The sequence below is a fragment of the Lemur catta genome, chromosome 2, assembly GCF_020740605.2.
Source record: "Lemur catta isolate mLemCat1 chromosome 2, mLemCat1.pri, whole genome shotgun sequence".
Taxonomy (NCBI): Eukaryota; Metazoa; Chordata; class Mammalia; order Primates; family Lemuridae; genus Lemur; species Lemur catta.
This window is the reverse complement of record NC_059129.1, coordinates 44,966,290-44,987,826: the sequence shown is the minus strand read 5'-3', so window position 1 is coordinate 44,987,826 and position 21,537 is coordinate 44,966,290. Positions and strand designations below refer to the sequence as shown.

General features: G+C 51.8%; 1 protein-coding gene and 1 long non-coding RNA gene across 7 annotated transcripts in view; one reads left to right on the top strand and one right to left on the bottom strand.

The window, feature by feature from the left end:
* The window catches only part of SCUBE3 (signal peptide, CUB domain and EGF like domain containing 3), a 34,158-nt gene extending 22,429 nt beyond the window's left edge, over nucleotides 1–11,729 (bottom strand). Inside the window, exon 1 of one of the 2 annotated variants that reach the window (XM_045543553.1) lies at nucleotides 11,290–11,729. In XM_045543553.1, the coding sequence (XP_045399509.1) occupies nucleotides 11,290–11,374 (85 nt within the window). In that variant the 5' untranslated portion in view covers nucleotides 11,375–11,729. The remainder of the gene's footprint in view (nucleotides 1–11,289) is intronic. The other variant, XM_045543552.1, reaches the window with a different exon arrangement.
* The window catches only part of LOC123632846, a 51,677-nt gene extending 31,243 nt beyond the window's left edge, over nucleotides 1–20,434 (top strand). For 3 of the 5 annotated variants that reach the window (XR_006733487.1, XR_006733485.1, XR_006733486.1), the window contains one exon: nucleotides 18,498–20,434. This is a non-coding gene — a long non-coding RNA (uncharacterized LOC123632846). Of the gene's footprint in view, nucleotides 1–3,767; nucleotides 3,800–18,497 lie in introns of those variants that run through there. The other 2 variants (XR_006733488.1, XR_006733489.1) reach the window with 2 other exon arrangements.
* Nucleotides 20,435–21,537: the final 1,103 nt, after the last annotated feature.

Below are 21,537 nucleotides of genomic sequence, written 5' to 3'. Positions count from 1 at the left end.
AGATTCTCAGGCCTTATAGCCTTATTGAATCCAAATCCTTAAGGTGCTTGATATATTTTTACCGAATGAATGGATGAGTGGACCAGTAATCTCTCCAATTTATAGATACCCATGAGTTCTAGCTTAAAATAGTTATCTGTTCTCTGCTTTTATACTTCAAGAAGAACTTAGGGGGCAGGTCTGAGGCTTTCTGGGGCTAAAAGGGAACTGAAATCTGGAAGAGTGTCCCCAAACACGCTGCCTCAAATCTTACAGGCTTCCATTCAGCTTTGCACTGTACGTTTCAATTCTCTTCCAGTCTCCTGCAGCCAGCCACCAGCCAGTGGTTCCACGTGCTGGGAGCCTCTGTCCACACTTGCTCTCCACCTCGCTCAGGCTCTACTGTCGTGGTGTCCCCTAGCTAGCCCACCTGGGAAGTCATCCCAAAGTGAAAGAACAAAGAGAGGGCATGTGAGACTAGTTCATAGGTGTGAGCAAGAGGGACCTCGTAGATGGCAAGAGGCTGCATGGAGAATTAGTTTGTCCAATTGATGAAGAGAAAATGGTCCAAAGAAATGTTCTATAATAGAAAGATCATAAGCACTGGAACCAGTCAGTCCCAGATTCAAATCCAGCTCTACCATTCTCTAGGGAGGCTTTTCTTTTTCTCTATCTCCTCCCCTTTAAAATGAGGCTGATAATACCTTCTCATGAGAGGCTGTGAGCAGTTAATGAGATAATTTGTGTAAAGTGCCTAATAAAGTATCTAGTAAAAAGTAGGTTCCCAGTACAGGAAGCTTGAGATGGTAAGTATTAAATCACTGGTCAGGCAATAGACGCTGTAGGATGGTGCTGTCCAATATGGTAGCCACTCACCACATGTGACTATTTACATTTAAATGAATTTAAAATTCACTTCCTCAGTTGCACTAGCCACGGGCCAAATGCTCAATGGCCACATGTGTCTAGTGGCTACAATAGTGGAAAGCATAGATATGGAACATTCCCGACATCAGTGAAAGTTCTGTTGGACAGCATTGCTCTAGGAGTCCTAAATAAGGGATACCCCCTGGGCCTGGCAACATGGGGACTCATCCGGAAGACCCTCCTCTGGGGCCATCTTGGAGGTATGTGCCTGTCTCTGAATCAGCTGGTGCTTCACTAAGCCCTGCATCAGGCGGTCTGGGTTCCCGGTTCTTCCCTTTTCCTCCCATTCAGTGCTCACCAGTACCAGAGTGGCCCCTTATGCTGCTCAGAGCAAACCCAGGCCTCCTGGCAGAGCCTTTAGCCTCCTGCAGCTGGCTTTCCCCACCGTCTTTCCCCTGCCCTCATCTCCCTGCTCTCGATGCTATCCCTCTCCAGCAAAGTCTCTGCTCTGGAAGACTTTCTCCTCCCCTATTCCCTCTACCATCCCTGACGATTCTACTCCTTTCCACACATTTGCTCGCATCTCACTCTTCACATTGCAGATGCATCCCTCTCTTTTCTCTTCCAGCCACACTATGCTCAGCTTTCCAAATCTGGCTCAAAACTATCCTCTCAACATCTCTTCCTGGTCTGAGGGGATTTAGTTTGCCTCAGTTCATTTTTAGCTATTGCTAAGTTGCTCTGCTATTAGTTTAAAGCCATCTCGTGTAGTATGTTAAGCTTTCCTCACTTGCTGAGGAAGGGACCATTCAACATCTGGCTGGAATCTTTCAAAGCAGAACAGGCCTAAGGCAGAGCTATGAAAGAGGGCCCCCAAATTACATCCAGTGTCTCCTCCTTTTGCCAGTTCATTCTTCCAGAGCTCCCTCTCACCACACCTGCCAGAATCTGTCCTTGCAGGGATCCCTTGCACACTCATGGTCACAGTCTCAGCTTGTTCTCTCTAGGGTGCAGCTGTTCACTAGCTGGCAAACCAGTTGATGCTATTGAGGGTGGATCGGTTTATTTTTATTTATTTATTTATTTTTTGAGATATAGTGTCGCTCTGACACCCTGGCTAGAGTACAGTGGCATCATCTTAGCTCACTGCAACCTCAAACTCCTGGGCTCAAGCAATCCTCCTGCCTTAGTCTCCCAAGTAGCTGGGACTGTAGGTGCACACCATGACACCCAGCTAAGTTTTTCTATTTTTAGTAGAGACAGGGTCTCACTCTTGCTCAGGCTGGTCTTGAACTTCTGACCTCAAGTAATCCTTCCGCCTCGGCCTCCCAGAGTGCTAGGATTACAGGTATGAGCCACTGTGCCCAGCCGGGGGGGGGGGGGCGGGGTGGATTGGTTTAGATCAGTGGTTCTCAACCCTGGCTGCACACTGAAATTGCCTGTGGACCTTTTAAGAAATGTGAATGTTCAGGCAACACTCAGACCAGCTGAATCAGGATCTGCAGGGTGAGGCTGGGGCTGCTATCTGTCTCCCTCTCCCAACTCAGGTAATGCAAATAAAGCTATGTGCCTAAACTGGGAAGAGACATGACAGAGTAGTTAAGACAGGAGTTCTGAAGTGACACTGTCAGTTCAAATGTCAGTTCTACTTGTATCTGTGTGGTCCTGGCCAGCCCCTAAACTTACCTGTTCCTTCCTCCATAAATGGGAATAATACTAATTATAGCACCTCCCCATAGGGCTGCCATGAGCATCAAATGAGTTAATACCAAGTACTTAGCACCCCAATGCAGGCGTACAGTAAATGTTCAACAAAGGTTTGCTGTTATTATTCCTTCTCTCCAACTTTGTCCCTGTATCCTTTTGGAACTCCCTTCCCCCTCCGTCTTACCGTTTCAGGCCTGGTGTGGGGAGATGCGGCACCCGGGGAGCATGTGATGGTGTGGAGGGTTTGGGGGAGACACATCCCTGATGGTACCCATTCCACTGCCTACTCCGCTTATGCTGGGAACTGCCCAAAGAAGGGATGGGTGAAGGGAACCCAGAAGCTCCACAATCCTTTGTGAAGGCTGTGGAGAACGCACCTCCACCTGAGGTACTGGGTTGGAACAAAAATTGAACTAGGGGAGAGTGGTAGCTGCAGAGACCGCCCTGCCTCCTCTCTCCTGGCACGAAGGAACAGGTCTGTAACCGCAGCAGCACTGTCTGACATTTCTTCTGAATTGGCTTCAGTGCCTAACAAGGCGCTCCATAAGCTCTGCTAAACGTAGGCAGGAAGGGTGGACTGGGGCGGGGGAAGTAAGGGCAGACCAGAAAGGGTCGATTATTATAACATAGGCAGTTATGTTCCCTTCTGGGGATGGGCAAATATACCCCAAAAGGGAAGCAGCAGGACCCCCAAGGAAACACTTCGTATGCTTCACAACTTTGCCCAGGCCCAGCACAGGAATAACAAATGGAAATGAACAGGGATACAGGCCATGGACAAGCAGAAGCCTTTAGGTAAAGTCAGCCTCCTTTTTCCCTTACTACAGTAGTTACCTTACCACTCACTGGGGTGGGGGTAGTTGTGGGCAAATTTGGGGGACCCAGTGAGAAAGTCAGAAGCAGCCTGCCTGGTACCCACAGGGCTGTGACATTCTTCTTGCCCCAGCCAGGCTAGCCTGGGATGTACGATGGGTGTGCCTCACTCTTCTATTTTCCGCTTTTTAAATATCTTCAAATCTTACCCATCACTGAGGACCCAGTTTAGGTGCCACCGCTGTGACTGCTCCAGCCTTCTCTGCTCTACTCTTTCTCTTAACTCCTAAAGCATTTACTGTCAGGTTCTTTGGTCACCTGACCAATCACAGGCTTATGATGCTTCTTATATGCTACCATGTACCATTATTAACTTTTTTTCCTTTCTTTTTTTGAGACAGAGTCTCACTCTGTTGCCCGGGCTAGAGTGCCGTGGCGTCAGCATCGCTTACAGCAACCTCAAACTCCTGGGCTCAAGCAATCCTCCTGCCTCAGCCTCCCGAGTAGCTGGGACTACAGGCATGCACCACCATGCCCGGCTAACTTTTTCTACATATTTTTAGTTGTCCAGATAATTTCTTTCTATTTTTTTAATAGAGACGGGGTCTCACTCTTGCTCAGGCTGGTCTCGAACTCCTGAGCTCAAACGATCCACCTGCCTCAGCCTCCCAGAGAGCTAGGATTACAGGTGTGAGCCACCACGCCCAGCCTCCATTATTAACTTTTACTTCATGAATATTATCTTCCTGCTGAAGCTGTAAGCTCCTTGAGACCATGGCTTCTGAATCTTTGAAACCCATGTAGCAGTAGAGTTGAGCATATTCATTCACTTGTTCAACAAACAGATTTTGAGCACTGTGCTAGGTGCTAGGGATTCAGCAGTGAGCAAGACAGACTAATTATACATTGAAGGCACTTAATAAATATTTGTTAAACAGATGGGTGAGTGGATAGAGAGACGGATGGGTTGGTGATGAGTAGATGAGGTCCATATCTGCAGTATCCCCTCTGCTTTGTGTTATCTCAGAGAAAAAGCTAGATTCTTTACTCTCCTGTGACCCCCCAATTGTTCTGGGTGGAGGGAAGTCCCAGGAAGGTTAGTCTTAAGAGGAGGGAAACAGGAAACTCAAACAAAGGTAGTACCCACTTAAAGGCATCCATTTGATGAGTGCTGGGGCCAGAAGACTGGGATCAAGGAGTTGTAGGATGTCAATGTCTTCAGGTGTCTTCAGAGCATCCCCTTCAGACGGTGCTAACACAAACCTGAGGACAGGCACCTGAGACCAACACTCTTCTGCTGCTCCTGGTTGGTTCCCTCATTTTTGCCTCCATGTTGCCACCCACATCTAAGTAACATCCAAAATAGAACCAGCCCAGGCTTTGGCCGTGATATCCTAACCTGCAGCATGTGCACACGTACCCACATATGTGCACATCTGCTCTAACTCTGGATCAAAATGGCAACTGGGGAAACCGGCAGAGCCTGGCTTCCCAGTTCTGGCATCCCAGGCTGTCTTCCCAGTTTGGGACTGGCTGAGGCTCTGTGACCTCAGCTGGAGCCTGGGCGCATCCTCAACCCAGACAACACTTCAGCAGAGATGGTGGAGGTCTAGGGAGAGTACAGGAAACCACGCAAATGACCACCTCTTGACCCCAAGGAGGAGACAGAGCATGTTCTTCTTTTTAAAAAAAGTACCCTTTCCTCTCACACAAGCTTAGCCTACTCAACTGAACAGCTAGGAAATGCTGCTGGGGCTTGGTGATCTAGAGGGTGAGGGGCTGAACCTGAAACCTTATCACCTGGGGCCCTGATGAGTTTCCCTTTGATGTCCTGCCTTACCCCTAATCTAGCTCCTTGCTCATTTGAATGTATCCCTAAAAGGACAAGAACTTTCCCCTTTCCAGTGTGGACAGAACCAACAAAGCTGAGCCAAAGGCTTTTAGAGGATGAGTAGAGTAAGGGCAGTGAGATGGGGGCAGAGCAGAACCTGGAGAGTGAGGGCAGGGAGGTGGGCAGTGGGCAGAGGTACATCCGGTTTCATGATTATTAGTCTTATCTCCAAGTTCATTGAAAAAATAACAAACAACAATGATGTCAGATTTGTATAATTCCACTAAGTATACAAAGTTTTTTCATGCAGGTGGTTTCATTTGGTCTTCAGATGGTCCTGTCTCATTAAACAGATGAAACTGAAGCCCAGAGAGGGGCTCTCAGGAGAGAGCAGATAGCTAGTGTAGAGCCAGGACCCAGGTCTTCTGCTTCCCAGTCCAGTGCTCTTTCTTGATACCCACTGTCTTCTCTCAGCACCCGCCGGAGGGATCCAAGCCTTCGGCACTGTTGTGCCCCCCCCACCCCAGCTCAGCACTTAGGTCAGCAGGAAGCAAGCGCGCAATACATAACCATGGAGGGGAATGCAGCTGAAACTCAGACCATCCTGGCCCGGAATCAGAAGTAGGCATGCAGATGCGCTGAGGCCCCGGGCTGAGGGCAGCAGAAGAGGAGAGCAGGACTGAGCAGTGGGCAGGGAGGTGCAGACAGCTGCAACAAGGAAGGGGTTGCCGGTGCGGCAGTGGGCAGGTGTCGCCTGCCCTTGGATTCACTATGTCGGGGCCAAGCAGCTGGTTAGAAACAAAAACAAACACCAGGGATACAGGTTCCTGCTGTTAACAGCTTCAAACCGCCAGAGGAAAACTCCAAATAAATATAATTAGAAACTTGTAAAAACGTCCTCTGTAAATCTGCTCCCCAGGGTCTAGCCTCCAAGTGCCCCCGTTCTCCCAGTGCCCCCCTGTGCCCACATATCCTGATACTCCGCTCTCACCCCAGGACTCCTTAGATCTGTTTCCTTATCCTGGATCTTCCCTCCAGCCCAGCAGCTCCTGCCCAGGTCTTTCCTCAGCTTGTCACTGTCAGTGACCAGAGCTGGAGAACCTCCAGCATGGGGCTCTGAAATCCAAACCCCACGGCCCTCTAAGGTTATGGGTGCAGCCACAGGAAAAGCCATACCTAAGAGTGAGGGCCACAGCACCCTATTTAGGGGGTCATCATCCTGCCCACGTGGCTAAATCACAGCACCTGAATGCAATTACAAAGCAGATGCCTGGGCTGGGGCAGAATACCAAGAGCTAGTCTTAAAGCTGGAAATGTATGGAGTGGGACCAAGGACTGCGGCCCAGGGGCCCAGCTCCAGGAATATTCAGTTTCCACGACATGGACATTTCACTCCACTTCCCAACTTTGTTGAATACACACACAGAGAAACATACACGTATCCTTCAGTGACTGTTTCCAGGGGTAAATACCCACTTAAGGACACAGAACTATCAGGTACCTGGGGCTCCAGGACATGGGGTGGGGGATGAAAGGAAGAGCAGCCAAGTGACCTGGACTCGGGCAGGCAGAAGCGGAGGGGCCAGGGAGGAGAGGCTTGAAATTTAGGTGAGTAACCTGGGAAGGCCCGGCTACAGGACTGAAGCTCGACACAGCATCTTCTGCCATTAGCAGGAAGGACTTGGATGAGATGTGCAGAATCTCAGGGCTGCAAGGGACCCTACTGATATTTTATAAGTGAAGAGGAGAATTTCAATGATTTCCTCAGAGGCCTGAATCCTTAGGCTCTGCATTTGTCTAAACCCACCGGTGCCATAGCCTCCATCCCCCAGTGAGGCTAGCAGTGTGTGGGCATGTGGGGGGCAGTCTGGTGATAAAGGGGCCAGTGGGGGAGGGGGAGTCTCTATCCCCTCTTAGCCCAGGTGACTAGCTCGTCTACCCCCAAGCATCCCTGAGTTGGCTGTTTCACTTCTCCCCACAAGGCCCAGCAGTCCTATTTCCAGACTCCTGTCTTCTCACTGAGCCTGAAGAAGCTGTCCCCAGGTCTGGGCCTCTTGCGGGCACTGCCAACCTCAGAGCAGCTCCGCAGTTTCCAGCCCTGACAGGGACTCTTTCTTATAAGTGGTCATGTGCTAAGGGTATGGGACGTCAAGGGAGGCCCACACCCTGACATGCAGGGACCAGAGCCGGGGGCAGGGACTGGGTGGGTTCAGGCAGCAAGCTCTTCCACCTCCATCTTCTCGAGGGTCTGAAACCATCCTGTCCCTTCCTCCACCCTCAGTTCAAGGCAGTGGACCAAGCCATTCGATTTCTTTACTTCTCCAACTAAAACAAAACGCACATTGCCCCACTTCCTTTTTCCTCTCACCAGAGCACTGCACACACACACACACACACACACACACACACACACACCCCGTGAGTCACACACACACATGCTCACACACTCCAGTGGATGCACACCTCACATTCCCAAACTCACACCCAGGACTGGCTCCTTTTACAACAGGTTCCAGCTGCTCACATCTCAAACCGGTTCTCATGCTCTCAGATTCCTGAAGGTCTCAGAAAACAATTTCATTTGAGGGTTGCTGATGACTTTCTTCTTTCACTGCCTGCTGTAACACTGGCCTCAGAGTCTTCTAGTCCTCTCTCTCTCATTCCACTCTGCAGACTCAAGGAGATGGGGAGTAAGGGGTGGAAAACAGGGAGAAGTTTCTGTGCTTGCTCCCCCTGCCCCAGGCGCACCCCCCCCAACATGTCATGGATCACAGAAAGAAGAGAGGTCAAAGGGATTCCTGAGGAATTTCTAAGCAGTCCACCCCCTTCTCCACCCTTCTGGAAAAATGGGGGGCGGGCTTAGAGGGAAGTGACTAAAGATCAGGCTCCAACTCTGCCCGCTCCAGTGTGGCCTGGATGGGGCACAGGCAGTATCCAGCTGCCCACGGGGACACCCTCACCCGCTGACACGGTTATGGTTTTCATTTCATATTTTGGAGGGAGGGGCCAGAAGGAACAGTCCCCTCACTGTAAGAGTTGGCCACAGGGGCCGAGGGAAGCGGGAGGAGAGGAAACAGCCACATTAAAGAGGAAGAGAGGGGTGGGGGAGAAAGAGAGAGAGACACATACACCCAGACAGAGACCCGGAGAGACACCGAGACAGAGAGACACTGTTTGCTGCCCTAGGAATGCTCTCAGCTGCTGGGATGGTGTTACTTGGAAACTCTAAATATACGACTTTATCAAAACTCTATCCCTAATGAGGGGAGAAAACTACCAGGTAAACTAAACGGCCAGGCTGCTGGCTCTCCGGGAGCCAGCTCTGGGGACAAGTTTCCCTGGAGGCCAGGAGACCTTTTCATTCAGCTGTAACCTGAGCCCTATGTGAGGATTAGGTCTTTTTAACCACTGCTGCCTCCCCAACCCCAATCTCCCTCCCCAAAAGCAAAGCAAATTAATGCTTCTAAGTTAACAATTATCTTGGTTATCCAGTCTGTCTACTTTAAAATACACAGACAGGCACTTGAAAAACACTCAAAACCATGTACCCTCATGCTCCCTCCCTCCCAGTCACACAGACTTACCCCCCCACTCATCCACACACAGCCTCACAGACGCGGAAACATCAGCGTTCCCACTTAGCTGCTCGGTCGCAACCGACACAGACACCAGCCGTGTCGCCTGTGGGTGATCGTGGTGAACCCCTCTCTCTCTCTCTCTCTCTCTCTCTCACACACACACACACACACACACACACACTCACCTTTACACTTAGGGCTCATTCCTCCTCCACCCCCCATGGGAATCTCTGCTGAAAAGGGACAGAGACCCGGATTTCCCCACAGGTATAGTAACTCCTTGCAAGATACTTGACGAAAGTATTTGTGTTTTGACCTACTAATGCTTCATTTGAAAGGCACACTTTCTAGCACCGGTGATCATCAGGAGATATGTTTGGGGGCAAGGGAGGCCTCCCCGATGCCCACAGCACTCTGCCCATGGGTTAGGCTGCAAGGCTGCCCTGCCTGGTCGGTACTTGTCCTTCCTGCGGCATCTGCCTGCAGATTGGGGTCCAGAGGCATCCCTTTAACCCAGCGAACCTGCTGTTAGGCAACCTCCAGCCAGGCTTTATAGATTTCCTGAATAGCAGGGTCAATGAGAGGCTTCCACTCTATGCCAGGCTAGACTCAGGGATCAGAAGGAAGGAAGGAAGATGCAGAGCTAACTGCAGCCCAGTCAGAGCAAGTGTGGTCTGTGAATTAGATAAGCAAGGGACAAAACTACTAGTCTGTAAGTTCCTTGAGGGCAGGGGCCTCCACTCTGGCAGCATGTCTCCCAGCATCCAGCAGGTGTCCAATAAAAGAGGGAGCCCTGGAGTACCTTGGAGGGATTCTGAGTCCTGTCCCTGAACCATGGGCTGATGGCACCTGTCCCTTAGAGGAGTCTCCATCTGCCCCTGAAGCCCCCTTGAATGCAGTGCTCTTTCTTTTGCCCCCAGCCTCCCAACCTTACTAGGCCACTACTGACACTGGCTCCAACTTGAAAGAGGCCCTTATCTTGTCTCTAGATTACTTCATGAAATCTGTTCCTTCCTTCAGACTAAACTCCCTAGCTAATTCCATGTTATGAGTAAGTCAGCAAGCACTACAAAAGCCAGCTTTGTTTATGAAAACACAAGCAAATCCACAGTGAGGAGAGGGGCTGCTAGCAGGCTGGGGGTGGCAGTGGTGGTGGGCTGTCTGGAACCAGGAGACTGGAGAAGGGGCAGTTTGGGGTTGGGATCTAGTATTTGACAGCTGAGGGTCTCTAGTGTTTTGGTTCTGCTAAAGGACAGGTTGGAGGGGAAGAGGTTAGCGTAGAGGCAGTGTTTTGGGAGAGGAGAGCAGCAATGATAAAGCGCCTTCCTTTTAACAGAATGGCAGCCCATCTAGTACACAGAGCAGCTTAAGAGCCGAGCACTCAGGCTCCAGGACACAGCGACCTGACTGCCAGACACTCAGGCTTCCCCAACTCCCAAGTTCAACTTTCCTTCTGGCCCAGCCACCTTCTCCTCCCAGCTGGCTCCAGGAGCCTCTGGGATAATAGGCAAGATCATATTCTCCTGGACAAAACCTAGCCAGGAGGAATTTTCTTTTTGTCCATATAAATCTCTTGTCAGTGAGGACACGATGGGGGAGGGGTACAGCAAGAGGTCAAGGGGGAGGGGAGGCTAGCCCAGGAGAACGGTGGCACACCAGCCCGGTTTCTGCCCGCACAGCCTTGGGACCAGCCAGGCAATGAGCTGGGGGTCAGGGACTGGGACCAGAGACCTCCTTGTCTCTAATTCCTAGAGGGATCTGTCAGACTCCCCAGCCTGGAATTCTACTTTGTTATTTTAATGCAATTCTGACCTGGATTTAAATGGAATTGGAAACCCGAGGCCTTAATAAATAAATATTATGATAAGAAAGGAAAGCCATGCAAGACGAAAGAGATTTTCCCCCAAAGAGGCAGAAACGCAACATTTTTGCCGGGAGCCAGTCACAGAAATTTTCTTGTCTTCTTCAGCCCCCTACCATGGGTGAGAGATGAGTTGGTTTTCCCATAAAAGATCCTATTTTTCTTTAACATTTTTCCACTGATAAGATAGGAACTTCGAAATTTCTGTCTGACTTTGCATGCGGGTTGGGGATGAGAGGGAGAAATATATGGCATGGCTGAAAAGTTTTCATTCTCTCAGTCTCTCCAGGCCACAAGTGAAGTTTCTGGCACTGTTTGAGAGAAGAGAAGATTCTCTCCTGGGTTTTGGAGGACAAGAAGTCTTTCGAAGATGCTGGGAGCGGGGTGGGATGGATGAAGTCGGGCAGAATTCTGAGGTGCGTGGTCACTTCTGCCTACCGCCCCCAGAACTTCGCACTCACCCTCGCCGCCCCGGCTGCTCCAGCTTTGCACTCGGGGCGCGGCGCCCAGCGGTCAGGCCCCCAGCCGCGGAGTCCGGGCGCTCAGGGCCGGGTCCTGACAGCGGCGCGCCTCCCTGCCCTCGGGAATCGCGCCCCGGCCCGTGGGCCCCGCAGCCTGGGCAGCCCCGCGGCCGCGCGCCCCTCCTTCCTTACCTTGCGCGGCTTTGCTGTGCTGGGCGGCGCGGGCGTGGACCAGCAGGACGAGCAGGCAGAGCCCGGGCACGCGTCCCGAGCCCATGGCTGGAGCTACGGGCGGCCGGGCAGCCAGGGCCGGTCTTGCAGCCCGGGGCGGGCGGAAGCCGGCCGGGTCCCCGCGCGCAGGAGGGGGAGGGGAGGGGGGGGCCCCGCCGGGGCCGGGCGGGGGGCTACAGGCTCGGGGCGCAGACCGTGGCTCCCCGGGCGGGAGGCTCCGGGTGCTGCGGGGTCCTGCCGGCCGGACGTCGGGGAATGCGAGGCGGAGAGCGAGACGAGGCGAGGGGCGCCCGGCGCGACTGACGGAGGGGAACCCCCGCCCTCTCCAAGTCGGGCTCTGCTAGCGGCGGCGGCGGGCTGCTCCGTATAATCCCACCCAATTCCCAGCTTCGCCCGGAGAGCTGCAGCCGGAGAGCGCGCAGAGCCCGAGCGAGAGACCTGAGAAAGGGGAGGGGAAAGGCAGCGCCAGAAACACGCCCTCTCTGCCTCTCTTTCTTCCTCTCTCGCTCTTGCTCCGTCTCTCAGGCTCCGTCTCTTTTTCTTCGCCTTTCTCCTCCTCCTCCTCTTTCTCCTCCTCTCCTCGCTCCTTTTCGTTCCTTCCTCCTCCCCCTCCTCCTCCTCCACCACCTCCTTTTTCGTGCCCTTTTTTCTTTCAAATGGGGCCTCGGCGCGGCGGCCGCTCCCCCTGCGCGCCCGGGCGCGGCGGCCCCCTCCCCAGGCTGCCGGGCCGCTGCCTGCAGGAATTTACAATCCGGCGCTGGGGGAGCGGGCCCGGTCTCCATGGAGACGGCTTCCCCGGGAGCAGGGAGGTCAGGCGCAGACCGCGCACAATCAATGGATCAATGCAAGCCCCGCTCGGCTCCAGACCAAACACCATCGGGCTCCGGCTCGTCCTCTCTCCCCGCGGAAAGAGTGGGGGAGCGAGGGTGCGCCCCGCGCTCGCACGCGAGGAAGGCCGTGCGGCGCAGGTTTGCACGCACACCTCCACCCGGAGACAAAGAGGGCACGAGATGTCGGGAAGCTGGGGCAGACATGGACACGCAGGACTTGGGCGCGTCCACCGACACAGCCTGACACGCGGAACATAGGAGCTTGAAACACAGAGTGACTCCAGTGCCTGGCCGAGTGACGCCTTCCCAACTCTTAGACACCCCCCTCCCCAAAAACATCCCCATCCTCGGGACTCCAGGTCTGAGTCCACTTTAACTGAGGACTAAGAAGAAAGTAGTCTTCCCCCTGCTAAAGCTGCCAGCTCCAGGGAAAACCCCTTTGCAGTGAAGGGCCTTGGAGGTAAGCCCGCTGAACCCCCCGACCCATGTAGACACGGACGCCTACACACACTCTCATGTGTTCAGCACAGGAGCAAAAGCTAACCCACAGAAACATGCCCATGTGTGTAAACACAAAGACAACAGGCTTCTCCAAACCTCCAACACTCAGCTTCATGCGGTGGTCCTGTCTGGTCCATTCTCAACCTTTCATTCTCAACCTTTCATTCCTCCAACTGCAGGGCCAGCAGAGGAAAGATAAAATAGGGGCAACCTGTGCAGAAGGAGCAGTATCCCTCAATCATGGCCGTTGCCTCCTGACCCATTCCCCCAGTCTGCATCTTCTCTCCATAGTAAGGTAAAGAGGAAAGACCTCTTGGAAGGTGATGAGGGCTTTCTTGGAGTGTGGGGCTGTGATCAGAATGAGACCACACGAGGCCCCAGGTGCTACTCATGCTTCACAGCCAATTTGCTACAGGGACGAGACCATGGGAACCCAGGCTAGCCTCACAGAGCCCTCAGGGTACTCTGGGGGAAGGGGCAATGACCAAAATCTCCTCGAAGACAACTTGGTTCTCAGACCCTTGACAGTGGTCACCTGCATCAGCTGGGGTGAGAGGTGTGCTTGGTCAGCAGCCTCCATGCCCCCGAGAGGGAAGAGCCGAGCCCTTCCTTCCCTAGGGATGGGGTAGAAAACCAAGAGGATGGAAACATACTTAGGCATTTGGGTTTCTTGTCCTGGCTCTATCTTAGGACGAGATTCCTCTGGGCAAGTCATATCTCAATTGGTCTCAGTTTCCTCATCTAGAAAACAAGAGGGTGGATTCGCTCTGAGGTGGAAAGGGGGCAATGCCCTGAGGAAGGCTGGGGGAGAAGGTCTTGCAAACCTTTGCGTGGCATGAGGGATGGCCACTGGGATGGGAGCACGCAGATCACGGGAATGGTATGGAGGCTGCAAAAATGTTGGGTCAGATGATCTGCCAGGTCCCTTCCGGCCCTGTCACTCTAAGACTCTCCCCCTTTCATTCCACTGGCAAGGCCCTCCCCTTGTAGCAGCTTTGCCTGCTGCTACCAATTATGTGTAGGGCTGGAGGACAAGTGCAAACTTGCCATCCTCTTTGCCCCAAACAAGAGAGTGGTTAAAAGAAAGAAAGGAAGAAAGAAAGAGAATTGGAGGTTGCCAGACGGTGCCTGTGATCTACATGGGGGCACAGGGAGAGAGCTGAGGAGCTCCCCATGGCTGGGAGGGGAGATTACGCTCTGCTTTGGTTTGTTCTACCTCTGGCTTCCTTGGACATTAGCTCCTCTGGGTCCCTGGGGGAATGAGGGGAGGGGCTCCAGCCCACCCGCTACCCGTCATCTGAGGTGGGCATGGAGGGTTCTATAGGAGCAGGTTATGGGTTATCTGGGACCTTCTCTCCAGTTCAGTGTGATTTCCTGGTCCCCTGGATGTGGCCATTGCCCTGGCTTTCAGGGAGGGAGGCTCAGGTGGGTTGCCCTACCTAAGCTACTATGTCTCTGGAAGATTAGGGGTCTTTTACCCCAGTTTCCTTTTATTCATCCTACCAGTTTTCCTATGATCATTTCCTTTTTTTCTCTAGGATGAGGTGAGCTCCTCCTCCACCTCTGAGCAGAAGAGGCAGTTGCCTGCTCTGCTGCCCTCCCCCCATCTGGTTCCAGCCCACCCCCAGCCCCTCAGAGGATTCTATAGGAGTAGAAGCAGGGCTTGTATCACCAGGGCACTGTGAATTGGGGTGCTGGTCACATTGCCCTCTGCCCCATCCACTCCTGCAGGGACTTAGTTGGCCAGTAATTCAGGTGGATGACGAGGAAGGAATGGTGAGCAGTAGCATCTGCCATATCATAACCAGCAGGGGCAAAGTGTCCAGTGTCCCTGGAACTCCCACATTCACCTCTCAGGCTGCTTCCTTCTGAGGAGCCTCTGACGTTCATTTCACTCTAATTCCTCCTGTCTGGGGAGAAGACTGGAGGAGCAGGCCCGTAGCTGGTAGATCTCAGTTCAGGTTCTGCTCAGGGTTGCCTCTGCCGGGGCTCCACCACACTCAGGGACTTCCCCTCTCCTGCCAAATCTCCTATAAGCTTTGCTTTTTCTCTCTGCTCCTCAGCTTCCTAATATGTAAAACAAGTCCAATGACCCTACCTTGACAGGCGTAGACTACTGGAGAACATGTACCAGCTGGAACAAGACTGCTCCAAGGTCAATGTCAGGCCTTACCATTTCCCAGTCACCTATCTACTCTTAGGGAGTTATTTCACTTCTATGAGCCTCAGGTTCCTCATCTGGAAAATGGGTATGGTCGTATGACTCAAAGATGAGGTATACATCAATGTCCAGCTGTATGGGGTCTATCTAGTTAAACAAACCTGTGGGTCAAATCTCAGCTCTGTTGCTTTCTACCTCTGTGACTTCAGGCAAGTTACTCAACCTCAGTGAACTTCAGTTTCCTCAGCTGACAAAGTGGATGAAAACCTCCCAGGTTATGGTGTTAATTAAATGAGATAATATATAGAAAACACCTAGCACATAGTAGAAATTCAGTGGGGGAGGCTACTGTAGTTATTTGCATTACTTCACAGAAGGAACAAAGACCACAGTTTTGACAGTAGAAGTATAGTAGTGCTTGGGAAGAAGCAGCTTTGCCCCAGATCAGGTTTTGATGCTGCTGGGTCTATGTGTGGCCAATGGGGTCAAATCTCACTACCCCTAACAGGTTCCTGTCTGTCACACATTCCTGCTGAGAAGGTTTCAAAAATTCCATGCATTCCAGCGCACTGCCCTTGTCAGCAGCACTTCCATTTGTACTGCCTTGCACCTTCTACTCTGCCTTAGGAAGGGATACACACGCTGAGACACAAATTAGAGCTCATAGCTACCATGTGCCAGGCACTGTACCAGGCACTTGACCACAAGCCTATCAGGCAAGACTTGTTATCCCCATTTTATTGATGGGAAAACTGAGGCTCAGGTGGATTAACTTGCCCAGAATGACAGACTAAGAAGAGAAAAAGCCAGCACTCAGGCCCAGGCCTGACTCTGAAGCTTGTATACCTTCTCTGCTCTCTATACTGCCACCTCTGAATCCACAGAATTGCAACACACTCTTAGAACTCTTAAAGCCTAATCATTTGGGGCAGGCCAAAGGTCGCTGACCAGCTCCTTCACATACAGGGCAGTACCCTTGCTCTGGAGGATCATGCAGCAGCAGAACTGCAGAAGACTGTAGCCATCACCTTTGTGTGATGATGAGAGGTCACATGGCTTGCCTACGGGCACACAGCATATTTAAGAGGCAAAGCTAGAAGCAGAATCCATGTCTCCCCTGGCTTCTGACTTCCAGATCAGTACTCTTTAGCCCATATCCCAGAGCTGCCAGGACCCCCTTCCGGTTCTTGCTCTTTCTCTTCCTGATGATTTGACCAGTCATCAATCCTTCCATCAGGTGACATGTGCTACTTATCTCATGCCTTCCCCGCCACTGTCCTATGTCCTCTAGGGGATGCAGAAGAAGTAGGAAATGTGACCTCGCTGGTGGAGGTACAGCACCAGTGTATGGTTCTGGACCCCTCCGCGTCGCAAGACAAACCCTCCAGATGCCATACGTCTTAGCAGATAGGCAAGGTTCACACATGCAAAACAGAACATCTGAATGCAGAATGTGCCATCGAAGGCCCAGAGAGAAAGTGCTATAGAAAGTCAGAGGAAACAGAAGCCAGTCATCCAAGAAAGCTTCATGGATGAGGGATGATTTGGGCTGAATCCCGATGACTCTTAAACAGAGAGAAATATAAAGACAGAAACATAAACAAAAATCAGTGATTGATGGAGAGAAAATGAGAATACTCAGAACAACAGCAGAAGAAATATAGGAGGGAGGGAGGGGATCTTGCTGGGTTGGTGGACAGGTTGACCCCATCACTGTTCATGATGGCTCAGAAGTCATTTTGCCTTATAGGCAGAGGATCGGAGGTAATCCTCTCTCAAAGGCTGCTTCAGCTCTGGGATTCTGGGAGTACCTTGCTCCAAGGCCTTTGAGTCTTGCCTTTGCAGACAGGTCCACAGACAGCCCTCTGGGACTAGGGGAGAGGTAACCCAGTCCGAGCTGCCAACACCTTTTCCAACCCCGAGCTGCCAACACCTTTTCCAACCTCCCCTGGCCACTTTGACCACCTCTTGATTGGATCCCTGGGCCCCTCCCTCCAGTGTCAGCCCACCCCTTCCTCCCTCCCACCCCTACACCTGAGTCACTTTGCCACGTGCTTCCTTTTCACCTGCTCCCTGGCTGCTTCCATGAAGGAAACAAAAATCTCCACGCTGCCAGTTGGCATCAACACTGATGTGTGGTTCCAGACCCCTGCACATCACAAGGCAAGTCTCCAAACTGCCCCAAGCCCATGCCCTGGCCCCTTCCACACTTCAGTTCCTCCAGATGACCTCGTGCTTTTCCAATCAGCACCCTCAACTCCTGTTTCACTGAGAAGCCAGAAACCATTTGGCATGAGCCTGCTATCCCTGCCCCCCTTCTCCCTCCCCTGCTGGGAGAGGTGTCCCTCCTTTCAGCCAAGCCCAGTACCACATGTATGTACAGGATCCCACCCATCCTGGCCCTTCAGGGAGCTCACTGTGTCAGTTATCCCCCTGCCTGAGCCTCTCACTTTGGCTCCTTCCCCTCCTTCTGTAAGCACAGCATGATCCGCAGCATCCTCAAGCAGCAACTAACTTCCCCAGACCCTCCTGCCTCTAGGAGGAGTACACCTGCACTAGTCTCCACCTCCCTGCTTCCCTTTCGCCCCTGGCAGTCTGGCCCAGTCTCCCTCTGACACCCCTCCCCACAGTCTCCAGTGACATCCACATCTCCTCTTCTAGGGCTGCCTGCCAGCTAGACTGACCTCTCTGCGTCACCCAGAACCTCTGAACGTTTTCCTTCCCCTTCTCGGAGCGCTTTCTTTTCCTGCTTGTCCTGCGGCTACTCTCCCTCCACTGGCCTCTTAAATGCTGGAGAGTTCGGGCTTCTAGATTGGCTCTTTTCACTTCTCACACTACACGACCTCCCTCGGCACTCTCTCTGAGAGACAGCAAGGGTGGTGGGAAGAATGTCGGCCAGACAGTCCCAAGTGTAAATCCCAGCCCTATCTATGGGTAAGCTCAGGCAAGTCGCTTCCCTTTTTTGAACTTCACCTTCCTCATGTGGAAAACAGGGAGGATAAAATTCCAACCTTGCAGGTTGTTGGAGTGTTACTGATGACGACTTGTGGAAGGTCCAGCACAAAGTAGGTGGACAGCCCCTAGTAGGCCACCTAGTAGGGCATTATGGCTCCAGCCACCACCAATGTGCTGATGACGCTCAAATCTATATCCCTAACCCAACTTTTCTTCTAGTGTAATTCTGTACGTCCAGTTTGCAGATCTGTGCTGTACTCGCTCCTTTCTTTTCTATCTAGTCTTATATTTCCACCTACTTATAGATACTTCCAATGATATTTTTCAAGACCTCAAGCTGAACCTACCCCCAACCGAACTCATTGTTCCTCTCAACGCTCTCCCCTGACCTGTCCTCTTCCTTCCATCTGCATCTTGAGGTTAGTGGTCTCATAACCCACTTAGTGGCCCCGGCTGGATTCCTTAGAGTCCTTAATGACTCTGTCCTCTCCATCCAACAGGCCACCAGATCCTGAGGGTGCAACTTCCAAAACCTCCCTCAACTCCATCCCTCCTCACCACCCCTCTTGCTGCTGCCACAGTTCAGGCACTTGCTGTGTGTCCCATGGACCATTGTCTGACACAACTAAGTTCTAACTCCTTGGCATGGCATACATGTCCCTCTGTGCCAGTCCTGAATCTCTCTCTCCAATGACATGTCATTTTTCTCTTCTGAGTTGCAGGTACCATGTTCTTGTCAGCTGGGAACCCACTACTACATTTTAAGATCCAGCTTAAACGATACCGTGTCTGTGAAGTCTTCTTATTGCCCAGCAAACTTGGAGCTCAGTGGTCTTTGAAACCTATCCCAGTGATGGCCCTGGCCAGGTTGTACTGTAATAGTCTGCTTATCTTCCACTAGTCTGTCAAACCTTTGAGGGCAATACCCATTTGGGTCACTACTATATCCCCAATCCCAAGCATATTTCTGGCACATAGTTGTGCTCAATGAGTGTTTGTTGCATGACTGAAAGAATCAAGGAATGGTGAGTTCATGCAAACCCCAAGGAGAAGTAAAGCATTCCCTGACCTTGTCTCCCCACCTCCCACCAGTCTGAGGGTGCTTCGGGTTGCCCAAAGACTAAGGGAAGCAGAGGTTGTGGAATGGAGGGCAGTGTGGAAACCCTAAGCTGGAGAAAGACCATGGAGATGCAGGGGACCTGGGGGGACTCTGGCCAGACACTCTCGGATTCTGGAAGACAAAGATGCATAGCTGGAATCTTCCAAGCCAGAGCTCAGGATCTCCCCAAAGGTCTAGAAAATTGGGTGATGGCACCCTGGATAAAGAGCCAGAGGCAGGAGACTGGGTGAGAAGCAGCTTGAGTGAGCAAAGGCCTGGGCCAGGGTACGTGGAGAGGGGTCTACAGGCAGCTCCCATCTGAACTCTGAGGAGGCAGACCCAGGAGGCAGAACCCTGACTGAGGCCACTTGAAAGTCCCTGGGGGCTTCTCTGCCACCTCATCAAAGATCTTTCCTATTGATGCTTAAAATGCCATCATTAGAGAGTCACTTCTTTGAGCTAAACCTTATGTTCTTTGGCCCCAAATACCAATATCCCCATGAGAGAGGATGACAGGATTAAGACTTTGCCAGTTAAAACTTCAGTTATCAGTTGACGCCTTAACAAATGTGTTCTGAGTGGCAGAGGAGGGGGCTGTAGGAACTTTCATAATGAACTTCCAAACTTTGCTGAGAGCTGGGTTGGCTTCCCTCCCCCATCCCTGCTGGGCTCCCTCCCCAGAGGAGAAGACGCAGAGGTGGAGAAGGACTTCTCCATCCACCAATACCATTCTTATGGGTGTCCCAGATTAAAGAAAGAATCAGTGGAGGTATTGGACAAAGTTCAATGTATTCAAGAACCAGATTCAAGTAGACTGTAGAGTGAATTGCTGTAAAACAAAGCTTACGATAGCATCTAAAGACCCAATAACATCTATTATATTTTCAGAAAAGGGCTCCCACAGGACTGAAAATCCTTCTGAAAGAAGCTGAAAACCTGTAGCAAAAAAGGGGTCATTGGAATGTTTGCCAGTTATGTACTTGTGCTAGGCGTTGATATCTTTACAAAACTTTGCCTGCATTTTTTGGCACGAAGATCTCCCTTCTTCGCATCACCTTTCCTCCTCTGAGCTGACTTGGCAGAACTAAGGAACATCACAGTCAGGCTGAGATCCCTTGGTCCCCTGTTCTGGTCCTGCAAAATTCAGTCTGCAGGAAGCTGCAGTGTGCTGGAGAACAAGCTCTTCCCAGGGGCCCTGACCCTGACCCACCGATGTTCCACCCCTTGATCAGCCTAAGGGCTACTGAAGAGGGAGGGTAACTCATTCTAATCCTCTTCTGCCTTTGCGCTTTGCCTCCAGTCCTGGGTCCAACGCTGCTGGGGTGGATTGGACCAAGCTGTAATGCCGCCCTTCACCAGTAGGTGCCGCCATCTAACATACCATCCCCTAGCAGCCCTTGGCGAAGTCCTGAAGTCAGACTTCGGGGAGCCTACTCAAGGAATACAGTGCCGCAAACAAGTTTGCAAATAAAATTATTGCAAACGAGATTCGCTCACACTGGTGAAGTTAATATGTAAAATTAATTGTATGTGTGTTTCTTTATAACCGTAGACTCAACGTTTGACATTTATTGTGCACTTACTCTGTGCCAGGGACATACCTAAAGGATGTGAGGATTCGAAGACGACAATGGTTTGTTTCTCCTTTCAAGTTTGTAATTTGGTAGGAGAGAGAAATTTGCATCTAAGTAATTAGAATATAAGGCAGAATGTGGTACATGTCCAAATATGGAGGTGCCAACAGAAAATTCTAATGAAGGCATAAAGGACACAGATTGATTCCAGCTGCCACGGGGACGGCTGTACAGAGGAGAAAAGGGTTTAAAGCAGACCTCAAAAGATACATAGAATTCCCATATGTGGAGGTAGGTGAAGGGGGTGAGGGCTTTCCAGGTGGGGGGAACAAGGTGAGCAAGGACTTGGAGGGAAGAGTGTCTTCAGGGAATGAATAATGTGGTTCAATCAGAGACAAGTATTTCGGGAGTGGGAGGAAGATCTGAAAGGTGGGATGAGGGCGGATGCTGAGAAGCCTGTTCCGATCAGATGCTAAAGGGCTGGCATTGTTGCATAGGTGCCGGGAACCCTGATAACTGTACAGCAAAGTGGCAGCACGGCTGGCTCGCATCACAGATTGGCTTTATGCACGCTGCAGGATTTCTTCAATGTGTTGATTTTCAGTGAATGTATTTCATCATGGATGCAGGAAGGGAACAGAAAGGAGAAGAGGGGAAAAGGGACATAAAAAGAAGTGACAGGCAGGGAAATAATGGATAGAAGGAAAAGACAGATGGAGAAGGACTGAAAGAAAGGGGAGGCAGCAGGGCAGACACTGCACAGGGAGGAGGTTCCGTGCAGGGGCCGAGCTCAGGGAGCTCTTTGGGCTTTTCCAGGCCAGCGGCCTCTGGCTCCAGGCCCCGGCCAACCACAGAGGACAATGTGAGGCGACTTTGTTTGGTACTGTGTTTTCTGCTGGCCTTGTTTGTTTGTTTTCTGTTTTTCTGGCATTGGACACGTCTGGGATGGAGAAGGAGGAGGGCAGGGGTGGGGCTGGCATTGACAATGGCCCTCTGGCCAGGCTCTCATAGGATCCTTTAGTGGGGGCTTGTGGGCATTGGAGCTGGACTTTTGATGTCCCTGGGAGGGGCCTCTGTGTGGATGCCCAG